This window comes from Sus scrofa, chromosome X, assembly GCF_054392235.1.
Source record: "Sus scrofa isolate SSC_HxYL_T2T_F1_AM1 chromosome X, Sscrofa_HxYL_maternal_Yorkshire_Landrace_v2.0, whole genome shotgun sequence".
Classification (NCBI taxonomy): Eukaryota; Metazoa; Chordata; class Mammalia; order Artiodactyla; family Suidae; genus Sus; species Sus scrofa.
In genome coordinates this window covers 68,391,812-68,407,407 of record NC_139401.1, presented here as the reverse complement: position 1 = coordinate 68,407,407, position 15,596 = coordinate 68,391,812, and the positions used below count along the sequence as shown (strand labels likewise).

Here is a 15,596-nt window from a genome sequence, read left to right as displayed (position 1 = left end):
ACCCTGAGACATAAATCATTTTTGTTTCTCAACTATGAAAGAGGAATAGCCATTTTTTTCCCCTCAACTTCCCATGGAACAAATGAGAGCAAATGAGCTCATAAGTCCTCTGAACCTCTTAGAAGAAAGTTTCCAGGTTAGGGCTGGATGTTTGGAAGTTGAGACAAGCATAGTCTCATGCACATGTTAGGTATTTTTTAAGTGCATATTAGTCTCTTCTTATAACTTATTTCAACACATTCATAAGCTCCTCAAGGGCAGGGTCCAGGATATCTTGCATTGTCTACAACCCCTAGTACAGAGAGCACAGAATGCGTCCCCAGCACCCACCTGCAGGTTGACTGCATACAGTGTCCCCTCTTAGGCAGACTGTCTGCGACTGAGGCATCAGAGGAAGGCCCCGGGACTATTGCGACCCAGCAGTGATGTTATATTTCAGGGCTCATTCTCTAGGGGTGGCCACAAAAATCCCAGGCCTTGTTCAGCCAGGCCTATGAGTGTCAGAAAGGCCTTTTAATTCCTGCCTTGGGCATTGCACCTCCTATTAAATATAAAAGGTAAATCATGAAAGTTCCCTTTGTATGAACCAGAAATAATTACCATTTCACTAGGAAGTCAAAATCTACAAGTGAAAGATATTGAGCAGATTTATGTATATAATAATTGCGAAAAGTATTTCAGAATTTAATTAGTCCTTTGTTTGCAGAAAAGGTATAAAAAGAATACTCAAAAAAAATTTATCCTGTCTTTCGGGCATTTATAATTACTATAGATATAACATGACAACAGTCTCAATGTTTTTAATCCAAGTTTTGAACAGTATCGGTAATACCTAGTTAATCTTTGTAGGGGGCTTCATCCTGTGGCCAAAAGGATGTTTGAGGAGCATCCATGTGTTTTTCTTGTGTGTCAAAAAATTACCCTAGATTTCATCAGCAGAAGCCAAAAAGTCTGAAAGCATTCCCTGCAATTTTAAAGCAAGTACCCTCCTCTCACTCCTGATTTGACAGAGGTTGTGATCAGTTCACTGAACACAATGGCATTTCCTCCTATCCACACCTAACATAAACTCCAGCCAATTTAATGGGGTCTATTACGTAGGTTGGGGATGCAAGCACATAAAGTCTTTGGCTCATGAGAGACTCATCTTGTGTGCCAGGACCAGGTGCAGAAATACAAATGCATATATATTAAGCCTGGGCCAGCTGTTTTGCCAGTGCTTTTGTGTTTTTTTCTATTTAACTAGAAAAGGTTGAGCAGGCATGATTTCCATCAATTGTGCCTAAAATGTTATTTCTCTTGTGGAAGAAGAGAGTACATTTAATTCCTCAACCCAGTAATGATGTCTAAACCCTTGAGGTTTTTAAGTTCATTAAATGAGAGTTTAAAATAAAAAGTGATCTTTTTGATTAACCTGAATGCTCAGGGATGGAATATTCTGGTTAATTAAATGTTCTAGTTCAGGAGAGAGTTGCATCGCACTTTTTTGTTATTGTTTTATACATATTCTTTAACCTCTTTTAAAATATTATCTATACATTTCTGCCTTAGTAAGCGCAGTGTTCTAGAGCTGATTGAATCTTACTGCTATCTCTTAGAGTTATCCAGTGTTTCTGTACCCTAGGTTCTAACTGGATAAGATCATTGGAAGTAGCAGATATTGATGAAATCTGGGCTGAACCTGGGGTACACGCTGGGAAATTGCTTTTAGAAACTTGTTTGGCTTCTTCTCATTTACTTCCCTAAAAGCAGAGTATATGAAAGAAAAATTCACTAGGCAAGTGAAGACTTTGATTTGCTAATCTATACTCTACTGAATAAAAACATATTTTAGGGAAGGAAAATTCCGCCTGTGTCATCTGAGGGAAAAAAAAAAAATGTGCTAAAAAAGCTTAGATCCAGAACAAATGAGACCTTGCATGTCCAAAGGAAACAACAAGTGAATTCAGTTCATCGTGACCTATCTATTCAATTTATTCCCTAGCTGAGTTAATCTTGCAGCAATTTTCAGGGACCCACTCACCACTTTGACTCTTCTGTAGTACAAATGTTAGGTTCTGTTCATAAACTATCTAAGATTCTTGGTGGTAAATAGAACTGCTTTGCACTTTTTCTATTAGTTTACCTTGACTATATAATTATCCAAAGGGAAATATGGTCTGTGGATTCTAGAAGTGGCTTTCTGGCACTTTTCAACATAATGAATTTGTAGTCAGTTTTCTTGATTCATTTTCAGGCAAATATTACCTTATTTCTACTCTCCAAAGCCTTCATTTGTCTTCCAGAGTGACTGCTTATCATGCCAAATGGTGTGTAGAGAGTGAGAAGTGTGTAGAATTATGCTGCTGTCACATTTATTTTATTTCCTGGATAACATTTTTGGTTTTGTCACACAGTTAATGGATTTGTTTCTATTAACAAGTAGGGCCTTCTTGACCTAATCCTTTTCACACATATCCCTGTATAAATTCTAAATCTGAAAGTGCTAGGTCAGTAGCTAAATTGGGTTTATAGAAGAAAGGACCACCACAAAGTCAATTTGTGCAAATTTGGCCCTGGGTCATTTACTTGCCTTTTGGGGGGAATTTTAAAAACTGATTTATCCTAAATCCAGATAACCCGAAAGCTGAAATGATTAAAGTTTGGTGGGCTATTTTAGGAGAAAGCCCAAGAGAAAAGTCGCTCCTAAAAAGACCTATTGTGGTTCATTTTTGACCAAAAAGTTCTTAAATCCAAATCAGACAATGGCAAAGGGGATAAATAGAAAAAGTAGTGAAGTGGTAATTTGGGAAAGGCCAGTGAAGAGGAAGGAGAAAACTGACAAAACAGACTAATTTCACCAACATTGAAAATCCAAATGGTGAAGGAGAATAGACAGGAAGGAGAAGTAAATTATGAGAAAGAGAATAAGCCATAGATGTTGATAGAATGATATCAAAACTGTCTAGCAAAGTGATTAAGCTTGTGGGCTGAGGAACCAGGCTGCTAAATTCAAACTCAAGATCAGCCACTTCCTAACCGAATGACATTGGACAAGTTAATTGCCTTGTATTTTAGTTTCCTCATTTGTAAAAAGGAAATAATAATAGTAACTACCTCACAGGGTTGTTGAGGAAATTGACTGAATTCACGTACTGAAAGCACGTGATACAGCTCCTGGCACAGGATAAGCCCTCAATAATTGTTGGCTATTATTTTATTATATACCAACAAGAGAGAAAAACCAAACCATTCTACCAGTTCTAAAATAGCTATAATGAAGGTAAAGAATTATAAGAGTTATGCTAACATAAACATTTTCTCATTTTTAAAAGAGAAAATAGATATCTGAGCAAGTCTTAGGAAGGTCTAAATAATAGCAATTCCCATGTGGCTCAGTGGGTTAAGGATTGGCATTGTCATGACAGCGACTCAGGTTGCTTTTGTGGTTCTGGTTCAATCCCTGTCCCAGGAACTTCCATATGCCATGGGTGCAGCCACAAAAAAGAAAACACTGAAAATCTGTAATGCCGACTTTGATACTAGGACTGGGAGTGGGGAGGGTGGCACAGAGATGGCTGTTGTAAAATCTTTGCCGGTAATAAGCTGTTCAATAGTGCAGTTGTCTGGCTCTGCCTAGGTGAGGTAGCCACTTGACGTTTTACATAAATGCCTTGATGTCGTGATCCAAGAATCCCTGATCTCTGGCATCATGTACATAAAAAACAGCAAATGCATATTAGCAAACGCAGTTGACTGAGCCTAGCTTTTTCTTAAAGACTGACTTGTGGTTTACACTTCACCAGGGCATATAAGAAGCTAGATATTTCTGGTAAAGAAAAAAAATGCTTACACAAAGCTGCAGACACATTTCTCAAAGTTTTCAGAAATATTTGTTGAACCTGGTCTATCCTCTGAATACATTTGTGTTGATGATGTGAAGACAAAATGCACTTGAGGCAATGATTTTATTCAGCTCTTGGAATAGGGGGAACACTGATTAATGAGTAGTATATCAAAGAAAAGGAAGAGGGCCTGGGGTTTTACAGAGGCAGGTAAATAAGGGAGTCATCTGCAAGTCTTAGAGAAATCATTAGGACGGATGGAGATGGGTCTTATCTCAGGATAATATGCCAAAGTAGGATGGCCCCTTGCAGTTGGCCTTTTCCTGAAAAACAAAAGGGTAAGAGTGGGGGTTCTTAACCTTCACTGCTTTCTGGGGAGAACAAGGCTCAGATAAACCTCAACATCATCATTTCCTCTTTTGTTTAAGACAAGTATCATTCATCACCGAATAATTCAGAGGCAATCATAAGCCGCCTGAGCAGGGTGAACAAGCATCTAAGAAATAGTCTCTTAAGAGACTATTGGACTCTTGGTGTTATTTCTTTTTTTTTTTTTCTTTTTTTTTCTTTTTTTGTCTTTTTGCCATTTCTTGGGCTGCACCTGCAGCATATGTAGGTTCCCGGGCTAGGGATCGAATCGGAGCTGTAGCTGCCAGCCTACGCCAGAGCCACAGCAACGCAGGATCCGAGCCGCGTCTATGACCTACACCACAGCTCACGGCAACGCCAGAACCTTGACCCACTGAGCAAGGGCAGGGATCGAACCCGCAACCTCATGGTTCCTAGTCGGATTTGTTAACCACTGCGCCACGACGGGAACTCCTCTTGGTGTTATTTCTATAAAACCGTCTGTTGAGAGGTAGTGGCAAAAATCAGTTGTTTTAGGGTCTTGGAGATCGGGCATCTTAAAAGAGGGAAGAATAAACTGAAAAAAAAGAAATATTAATGAAAAGGTTATGTTATAGTAAAGAGCCAAGAATTGAACTGTGAAGGTAACTAGTCAAGTGGATTCTAAGACTTAAGTGAAGGAATATCTTTCTATTGTGCAGCACCACTCATGAAACTAGGATGTCAGTGCTCTTGGTAACAATGCCCATAGTCTAGGTTACCTCTCATATAAGGATGTATATGACATGAACAGACTTCCTTAGTGGTCCAGGCAGCAGCTTGTTCAAGAGGAATTCCAGTCATGCATAGTCTGCTGCAGTGGGAAGTTCCCCCAGGCTAATATCAGGTCAGGGAGCTTTAGTTTGCAGGGCTGCCTCAGATCCCAGAAAAGAGAGCAGGTTGTAAGGCAGTGCCAGGTCCAGATAGGGATTGGGCAGTCAGTTTTAGTTCTTGGTGACTCCAAGTCAGGCAGGAGGAAGAAAATTTGGAAAAGTTAGCTTGGAGAATATTAGCCAGATATTGAAGAAAACTGGAAGAATTGAAAAGATGGTAAGAATCAACAATTTGGGCAAGGTAATAGGATCCAGTCTAATTTCCAAATAGGTACCAAAACTGGTTTTTCTACACAGGGGCAGAATCAATTATATCTCTGACACAGGAGACAAAGTTTACATACTCATCAGTAACCTTCAATTTATAAAAAGGTACAAAATAGCTCAAAGACAATAACTAGATTCTGATAATCTGGAATGGCATGCTATAGATGAGGCAGTTTTCCTTTGAAATGAAAAGATTCTCTATATAGTCACCCCCTTTTGATCAAAGATAATCTAAAAGAAAGATTATTCTTAAAATAAGGCTGGTCTCACAAACAACAAAAGAAAAAAATAGATAAATTGGACTTCATAAAAACTTAAAACATTTTTGCATCAAAGGACATCATCAAGAAAGTATAAAGACAACCTACAAGCAAATCATACATCTAATAAGAGTCTGGTATCCAAGATATATAAAGAACTCATACAACTCAACAATAAAATAGACAACTCAATGTAAAAATGGGCAAAGAACCTGAATAGACATGTTTGCAAAGAAGACATACAAATGGCTAATAAACACACAACAGCGTTTGATACCATCAGTCATCAGAGAAATGTACATCAAATTCACAATGAGACACCACTTCACACCCACTAGGATGGCTAGAATCAAAAGAAACAAAACAAAAAATAGAAAATGACAAGGATCAGTGAGGATGTGGAGAAATGAGAACCCTTGTATATTGCCGATGAGAATGTAAAATGGTGCAGCCCTTGTAGAAAACAGCTTTGTTTTTTCCTCAGAAGTTAAACATAAGGAGTTCCCATTATGGCTCAGTGGTAACCATCCCGACTAATGTCCATGAGGACACATGTTCAATCCCTGTCCTTGCTCAGTGAGTGAAAGGATCCAGTGTTGTCATGAGCCGTGTTGTAGGTCGCATACAGGGCTCAGATCCCCATGTTATTGCGGCTGTGGCATAGGCCGGCAGCTATATCTTCAATTTGACCCCTAGCCTAGGAGTTTCCATATTCCTTGGGTGTGGCCCTAAGGGAAAAAAAGTTAAACATAGAATTATCATGTCCTAGCAATTCCACTCCTAAGTATATATCCGAAAGACCTAAAAACAGGTACTCAAATAATTGTACACAGATATTCACAGTAGCATTATTCACAGTAGCCAAATGGTGGGCAAAACCCAAATGTCTATCAACAGATGAAGAGAGGGTTCCCTTGTGGCTCAGCAGGTTAAGGATTCAGCGTGGTCACTGCTTTGGCTCTGGCTATGGATTTGATCCCTGGCCTGAGAATTTCCACATGCCACTGGTATGGAAAAAAAAATGGATAAACAAAAGTGGTATATATATACAATGGAATAATACTTAGCCATAAAAGGAATGAAGTACTGATGCTTGTTACAACATAGAATAACCTCAAACACATGCTGAATAAAAGAAGCAGATACAAAAAAAACACATAGTATTGTATAATGTCATTTATATGACTGACCCAGAATAGATAAATCTATAGAGAAAGAATGCAGAGTGGTGATTGTCAGGGACTAGGGGAGGGAGGAATAGGGAATTTCTGATTGGTGCAGGGTTTTCTTTTGAGGTGTGAAAATGTTTGGAGACTAGATTACTCAATATTATAAATGTACTAAATGCCACTGAATTGTGTGCTTTAAAATGGTTATTTTTACATTATGTGGATTTTACCTCAATTTAAAAATATTAAAAAATAAAAATTAGTCCTCATTAGATTTAGCCTGATTATTTATATAGGTACAGCAAAAATGGTAATTTACAATATAGACCTTCTTAAGCTTGCTTTGCTGGAATTTTTCATAAGAAATCTCATTTTGAAATTTTAAAAGCCAATTTATCCTAGGAAGCTAAGCTAAGAAGATTTTACCAACAGTACCTATAAATTTGGGAGAATTCCTCTCTTCTTGGTTTCCCCCAAATATTCTAAGTTTCCAGAGCCTGCCAGGAAGTAGTCTTCCTTACTCCCTTATAAGGCTGGGAACCCTATAAGCCAGGTACCAGGCTAGTTTTCCCAAGAGAACTTTGTATGTATTGGCTCAATAAAGTCAACCTTAGTTCCTTAAAAGTGTCTGATCAAATTTGATTCAATGAGCATCTTTCACAAGTATGACATTCCAGGCAAGGCCTTGGCTACATAACTAATGTTTCTAATCATGTCCTCATAAGAAGTAGGACAGATTCTTATTGAACCTATGCAGGTAATTGTATAGCTGTGAAAATAAAAATAAGAGTTTCCAAACCCTGGAGGGCTCAGGCAGGGGAATTATGACAAATAGAAACTTATAATAGCCAGAGAGGACACTGATGAATTCTAGGAACTTCCTATACAGCATACAATTTCTGAAATATTTATATTCATAACACTTTACCTATACCAATTTTAGGGAAGGCTAAGCATCTCTTCCAGTATGGCAACTCTTCCCATGCATGTCATTAATAGTAATGTATCAAATAAAGCTAATTATTTCTAGCACCTCTCATTTTATGAGGTAAAAGAATCAATCTTTATTTTTTTTAAATGAGGTAAAAGAACAAATCCTCCTTGTGGCTCAGCAGGTTAAAGATCCAACATTGTCACTGCTGTGGCTTGGGTCACTGCTGAGTCATGGGTTTGATTCCTGGCCCCAGAACCTCTGCATCTACAGATTCAGCCCAAAACACACACACACACACACACACACACACACACACACACACATCCTTTGTGATTTTGCAGAGACCTTCTGGACTCAATTAAAATAGGATAATGGATTACTGGAAAATAGTACTTGGTTCTCAATTTAACCAAAATGACAAAAAATTTTTAAAGTAAGCATAGAAGGTAATATGATTGTAAAGAATCTCGTCTCTTTTGTATGCAACAAGACTTTATTTTCTTAAATAATCAAGGACATAATAAAGTCAACATAAACCAAAGAAGGTTATTCCAGTAAGACACAGAATCTTTGTTATTGAGGAAGATTACTTAGACGACAAAGCAAAACCTCTACAACCTGTTATTAAGAGAAGGAAGACAAATAATCCAAAAGACTTGTCATTTTAGCAGAGAGAAAATCAAAATCTAGTTTTGCATCAGTACTGTACTTGATAGTAAAGTTCTTTTTGGAAATCTTATAAATCAGCCCCTCAAACCTTAGCTAACTTTGACCCCAACAAATAAAATCCCCTTTGGATTTCAGAGGCTCTCTGGTGTTTTGGTAAATCTAAATAAATGTTGTCTTTAATTTTTCCTATATATAATATATATATTTATATATATATATATAATAACCATGTGATTCATGCTGCAAGTGAAATCAGGAAGTAGTATAGTGTCGAAGCCAGAGTATTGTTCAATTAATTTGTCTTCCTGATCCTTGTACTTTATTTCACATGTCAGTGTCTACATACTTGTATGTTCTGTGAAAGAAAAAATTCAGTAAATCTTGGCAGTTTGATTTTCCAAAAATAAAAAAAAAAACGCTTTTACCACGTTCTATATCATACACATCCCTTATAGTACAACTTCTCAAAGTGACAAAAAAGAACATGTTCATTAACAAATCCAAATACATACAGCCTCTCTGTAGCATATACAAATAAGCAAAGGCATATAAACCCAAAATCATGCTTAGTAATTAATGCATTCTCTTACCTAGAAACATCTCGGTATCTAAAGAATATCCATTAACTCAATTTAGTATCAGCCCAGAGTCTTCAGTTACCTAAAGATCTTATAAATTACCTTCAAGCTGATGTACTACAAAACAGAATTGCTGTGGAAATAAAGTTTGTTGGAATAATGACTCCAATTTACAAATTAAACAAATTTGCCTTTGTCATAATCTCAAAGATTTAGTAGAAGTAGCTTTAGCTCATTCAGTTGGTAAACCTGTACAAATTTAGGAAGAATGTACCCAAGTAGAATAAAAATATACATGTATATATATTTTTTTTATGTTCCCACTGTACAGCAAGGGGGTCAGGTTATCCTTACATGTATACATTACATTTTTCCCCCAGCCTTTCTTCTATTGCAGCATGAGTATCTAGACAAACTTCTCAATGCTATTCAGCAGGATCTCCTTGTAAATCTATTCTAAGTTGTGTCTGATAAGCCCAAGCTCCCGATCCCTCCCACTCCCTCCCCCTCCCATCAGGCCGCCACAAGTCTCTTCTCCAAGTCCATGATTTTCTTTTCTGAGGAGATGGTCATTTGTGCTGGATATTAGATTCCAATTATAAGTGATATCATATGGTATTTGCCTTTGTCTTTCTGGCTCATTTCACTCAGTATGAGATTCTCTAGCTCCATCCATGTTGCTACAAATGGCATTATGTCATTCTTTTTTATGGCTGAGTAGTATTCCATTGTGTATATATACCACCTCTTCCGAATCCAATCATCTGTCGATGGACATTTGGATTGTTTCCATGTCCTGGCTATTGTGAATAGGGCTGCAATGAACATGCGAGTGCACGTGTCTCTTTGAAGTAGAGTTTTGTCCGGATATATGCCCAAGAGTGGGATTGCAGGGTCATATGGAAGTTCTATGTATAGATTTCTAAGGTATCTCCAAACTGTTCTCCATAGTGGCTGTACCAGTTTACATTCCCACCAACAGTGCAGGAGGGTTCCCTTTTCTCCACAGCCCCTCCAGCACTTGTTATTTGTGGATTGATTAATGATGGCCATTCTGACTGGTGTGAGGTGGTATCTCATGGTAGTTTTGATTTGCATTTCTCTTATAATCAGCGATGTTGAGCATTTTTTCATGTGTTTGTTGGCCATCTGTATATCTTCTTTGGAGAAATGTCTATTCAGGTCTTTTGCCCATTTTTCCATTGATGGATTGGCTTTTTTGCTGTTGAGTTGTATAAGTTGTTTATATATTCTAGAGATTAAGCCCTTATCGGTTGCATCATTTGAAACTGTTTTCTCCCATTCTGGAAGTTGTCTTTTTGTTTTCTTTTGGGTTTCCTTTGCTGTGCAAAAGCTTTTCAGTTTGATGAGGTCCCATGGGTTTATTTTTGCTCTAATTTCTATTGCTTTGGGAGACTGACCTGAGAAAATATTCATGATGTTGATGTCAGAGAGTGTTTTGCCTATGTTTTCTTCTAGGAGTTGGATGGTGTCCTGTCGTATATTTAAGTCTTTCAGCCATTTGGAGTTTCTTTTTGTGCATGGTGTGAGGGTGTGTTCTAGTTTCCTTGCTTTGCATGCAGCTGTCCAGGTTTCCCAGCAATGCTTGCTGAATAGACTTTCTTTTTCCCATTTTATGTTCTTGCCTCCCTTGTCAAAGATTAATGGACCATAGGTGTCAGGGTTTATTTCCGGATTCTCTATTCTGTTCCATTGGTCTGTCTGTCTGTTTTGATACCAGTACCACACTGTTTTGATGACTGTGGCTTTGTAGTATTTCTTGAAGTCTGAGAGAGTTATGCCTCCTGCTTGGTTTTTGTTTCTCAGGATTGCTTTGGTGATTCTGGGTCTTTTGTGGTTCCATCTAAATGTTTGGACTGTTTGTTCTAGTTCTGTGAAAAATGTCATGGGTCATTTGATAGGAATTGCATTTAATCTGTAGATTGCTTTGGGTAGTATGGCCATTTTTACAATATTGATTTTCCCAATCCAGGAACATGGAATATCTTTCCATTTCTTTACATCTTCTTTGATTTCTTTGATTACAGTTTTATAGTTCTCGGCATATAGGTCCTTTACCTCCTTGGTCAGATGTATTCCGAGGTATTTGATTTTGTGAGGTACAATTTTAAAAGGTATCGTATGTTTGTATTCCTTTTCTAATATTTCATTGCTGGTATACAGAAATGCAACTGACTTCTGAATGTTAATCTTATATCCTGCCACTTTGCTGAATTTATTAATCAGTTCAAGGAGTTTTTGGGTTGAGTCCTTAGGGTTTTCTATGTATAGTATCATGTCATCTGCATACAGTGACAGTTTGATCTCTTCTCTTCCTATATGGATGCCTTTGATTTCTTTTGTTTGTCTCATTGCTGTGGCTAGGACTTCCAAAACTATGTTGAAGAGCAGTGGTGAGAGTGGGCATCCCTGTCTTGTTCCAGATTTGAGTGAGAAGGCTTTCAGTTTTTCCCCATTGAGGATTATATTTGCTGTGGGTTTGTCATAAATGGCTTTGATTATATTCAGGAATGTTCCCTCTATACCCACTTTGGCGAGGGTCTTGATCATGAGTGGATGTTGGACTTTGTCAAATGCTTTTTCTGCATCTATTGAGATGATCATATGATTTTTGACTTTTCTTTTGTTAATGTGGTGTATGATGCTGATTGATTTGTGTATGTTGAACCATCCTTGTGAACCTGGGATGACCCCAACCTGGTCATGGTGTATAATTTTTTTGGTATGTTGTTGGATTCGGTTGGCTAAGATTTTGTTGAGAATTTTTGCATCTATATTCATCAATGATATTGGCCGATAGTTTTCTTTTTTGGTGGTATCTCTGCCTGGTTTTGGAATGAGGGTGATGGTGGCCTCATAGAATGTCTTTGGGAGTATTCCTTCTTCTTCAACCTTTTGAAAGAGTTTCAGGAGGATGGGCACCAATTCCTCTTTATATGTTTGATAGAATTCACCTGTGAAGCCATCTGGTCCTGGACTTTTATTTGTAGGGAGTGATTTTATGACCTCTTCAATTTCATTTCTAGTGATTGGTCTGTTCAGTTGGTCTGTTTCTGCTTGATTCAGTTTTGGCAGGCTGTAAGATTCTAGAAAATTGTCCATTTCTTCCAGATTGTCAAACTTGTTGCCCTATAGTTGTTCATAGTATTCTCTTATGGTTTTTTGTATTTCTGCTGTATCCGCTGTGATTTCTCCTTTTTCATTTCTAATTTTGGTTATTTGGGTTCTTTCTCTCCTCTTTTTAGTGAGTCTGGCCAGGGGTTTGTCAATTTTGTTGACCTTTTCAAAGAACCAGCTCTTGGTTTTATTAATTTTCTCTATTGTTTTGTGAGTCTCTATTTTATTGATTTCTTCTTTGATCTTTATAATTTCCTTCCTTCTGCTGACTTTAGGACTTTTTTGTTCTTCGTTTGCTAATTCGTTTAGGTGGAGGGTTAAGTTGTCCATTTGGGATCTTTCTTCCTTTTTGAGAAAGGCCTGTATTGCTATAAATTTCCCTCTGAGCACTGCTTTCGCAGCATCCCATAGATTTTGAGAGGTTGTGTCTTCATTATCATTTGTTTCAAGGTTGTTTTTAATTTCCTTCTTGATTTCCTCATTGACCCATTGGTTTTTTAGTAGCATGTTGTTTAGTCTCCATGTAGTAGGTTTTTTCTCTTTCCTTTTCCCATGGTTGATTTCTAATTTCATGGCATTGTGGTCCGAGAAGATACTTGAGATAATTTCTATGCTCCTAAATTTATTGAGGTTAGCTTTGTGTCCCAATATGGGGTCGATTCTTGAGAATGTTCCATGAGCATTTGAGAAGAATGTGTATTCTGCTTTTTTTGGATGTAGTGTCCTGAAGATATCAATTAAGTCTAACTTTTCTATTGTTTCCTTTAGGATCTCCGTTGCTTTATTGGTTTTCTATACATGTATATTGTACTTAATACTGATAAAGAAGAAACACAGCTGATTTTAATAAACCAAAGTTATTAAATTACTCTTGTTTGCCAAAGGTTTACGTAAATTATGCAAACTTAAATTCTTCAACTACTTGAACTTGTTTTTTTAAGACTACCTTTTTAGCACATTAAAAATCTTGAAAGTTCAATTTCCTTATTTTCTGGGAATTTTAGGAATGCTCTGATTATCGAAGCACTTATTTATTTCCATAAACCAATGAGAATCCGGGTCTTTTAAATTAGGAAAATATTAAGAAAATTTTGCACACTGCCTTTCTGAATTAAAGGTATTATTATTATTACTATTATTCAGGCTACTGCCATTATTATTATTATTATTATTATTATTATTATTATTCAGGCTACTGCCATGGGGAAAATGTTCTTTAGCAAGGAACATCTCAAAGAAAAAGAAGAGGGATCAGGAATTTTATAGAGGCAGGTAGACAAGATAGCCATATAGGAGTCATGAGGAAGCATGAAAATGGTTCTTTCTGAAAAGTGCCAGGGCATTATGGTCTTTTGCAGTTTCTTGGAACCCAAATGGGTGAGGGATTTCGTAACCATCACTGATTTCTAGAAGTGCAGGGGTCAGATGAAGTTCATTACTGTCAATGAGATGACTCTGCTTTCTCAGTTTTATCTATTGATTTTCTCTATATTCTTTTATGTGTCATACTATTTCTCCATGCCTTCTTTGTTTTTTCTTCTGTTTTTCTATGCTTATGACTTGTCTCCCTAACTTAATTGTAGGCTCTCTGAAGGAAGTATGCCTTATATTAATTTGCATTTCTCCTCCTCCCCAACTCCCTCCTCTTTTTGCCTAACACTTAATGTTTCCATCCCACCTACCCAAAAGTTATTGATTTCAGTAGGAAAATAGATTCTCTCTCTCTCTCTCTCTTTTTTTTTTTTTTTTTTTTGATGTGTTAGGGCAGTAAGTAGACTTATACATTGTAAGTTTTTCATAATTGGAAAATAGCATCCAAGAACTTTCAAAGTTATATATTCAACACTTATTTACAGAAAATTCATGTGTGGACAAATCTTCTCAAACTGGTTTCATCCTAGTTGTATATATAATGCCAAGCTATTCTTTTGCTAGATGATTGCTGAGTTCACCATCATGAGCAAGGTCAATCTCTAATGATATTTTTACCAACTTTCCACTCGCCAGTGTACCTGTCTCATTGATTCAGCCTGTGACCCAGGGCATTGTTCAGAATATGAAATGTTATTATGGAAGAGATTTCATGAAGAAGTTTATACATTGTGTAGCCACTAGAAAGATCTTACAATCTCACAATAGCAAAGATGCCATTTTTAAATGATGCTCATACCTAGAATTCTGTTTCAAGTAAAGTATCAGGGAGAATGTAGGAAAAAATGGACTGTATATTTAATGTGTCTGTGGAAGCAAAAGAAACTGAAGCATTTAAGGTGAGGCCTTAAGAATAAATTACAATGTGTTTGATGATAAAGAATCTACTCAACAAGGCTTAATGGAAGCATAATAAAAGAGTGGGTTAATGTTGACAAGAGGTTAAAGTGACACAGTATCACCAATAGCAAAATGTTAAAAGACATTAGTGAAGTCAGTGAAGACAGCTTAAGTGAAGAAGACAAAATAACTTTAGAAGAGGCTGCTTCAATCACCATTGTAATAATTACATTTACAGAAAGGCAACCACACTGTGCTGCCCAGGAGGTTATGCATTTGTACATTCTACACTCAGCTTTTATGAGCAACAAGTGCCAAGACTTACTCAGAAAAAATTTTCTAGGTTATGTCATAGGGTCAGGACAGGGAAATCAAATCTCTAAGTATAGCTGAACAAGATAGTCTTTAAGGCCCCTTCTAGATTCTAGTTTTCTTAAAGTCTTATAAGTGGTAATCAGTGTTCATCATGATGACCGCAGGGTACTAGAATTTTTTTTAATGATTCCTGAATCATTAGAGAAATGTTCTGTTTTGTTCAATATAGTTATAATATTTTAAGTCTTTGAAAATCAGAGATCTTGAATGGAAAATGTTACCCATCAACCTGAATATTTTGTTTACCAAAACACTTCATTCCCTGATCATTCTGAGCCATTTACTATATGATCTTTTTAGGTAAATTTTTGTTTTTCTTAAAAGAAGGGGGAATTGTAAGGGAATAGATCTCAAGGGTTAGATCCTTGGCTGTAAAGACTCCCTTGGATTGCTTGTGGCTGTTGGCTGTAGCAACTTGTTTTCTTTCAGAGATGAAGCATCTGGTTTTTGTTATCTCAATGATGCTGTCCTGGGAATACTACGATTGCGACGGAAATTTGACCGTATTCTCTATGTGGATTTGGATCTGCACCACGGAGATGGTAAGCCCTTCACTTTCAAAGGTGCTTCACTGCTAGGACAGCAGGTTGTTTTGTTTTTGTTTTTTTTTTAATCAGTAAAACTGCTTCTAGGCAACTGATAACAGGAGAAATGCCTGTTGCAATTGAAATTTTCCTAATTGAGAATCTTAAAGTAGGTAGAGAATCTTTTAACTGATTCAGTCCTTCCTTTGATGACCAAGCTGCTTTAAAATACCAGGTTCCTGTCATTTCTCCCCTCTCCTCCAGTAGCTAAGCTCTCCAGTAGAGAACTTTATGTGGAAATCTAGGTAAGATCTCCTAGTGTTTACTCCAGTGCTTACTAACCTCCCTTGAGCCACTTTCATAGGCT

General features: G+C 37.1%; 1 protein-coding gene across 3 annotated transcripts in view; it reads left to right on the top strand.

Moving 5' to 3' along the window:
- The window catches only part of HDAC8 (histone deacetylase 8), a 240,213-nt gene that overhangs the window by 51,276 nt on the left and 173,341 nt on the right, over positions 1–15,596 (top strand). For all 3 annotated transcript variants that reach the window (XR_014835616.1, XM_085008426.1, XM_021080459.1), the window contains exon 5: positions 15,135–15,247. Coding sequence is in view for 2 of the 3 variants with exons in the window: in XM_085008426.1 (XP_084864552.1) it covers positions 15,135–15,247 (113 nt within the window). In the remaining variant the exon portion in view is untranslated. The remainder of the gene's footprint in view (positions 1–15,134; positions 15,248–15,596) is intronic.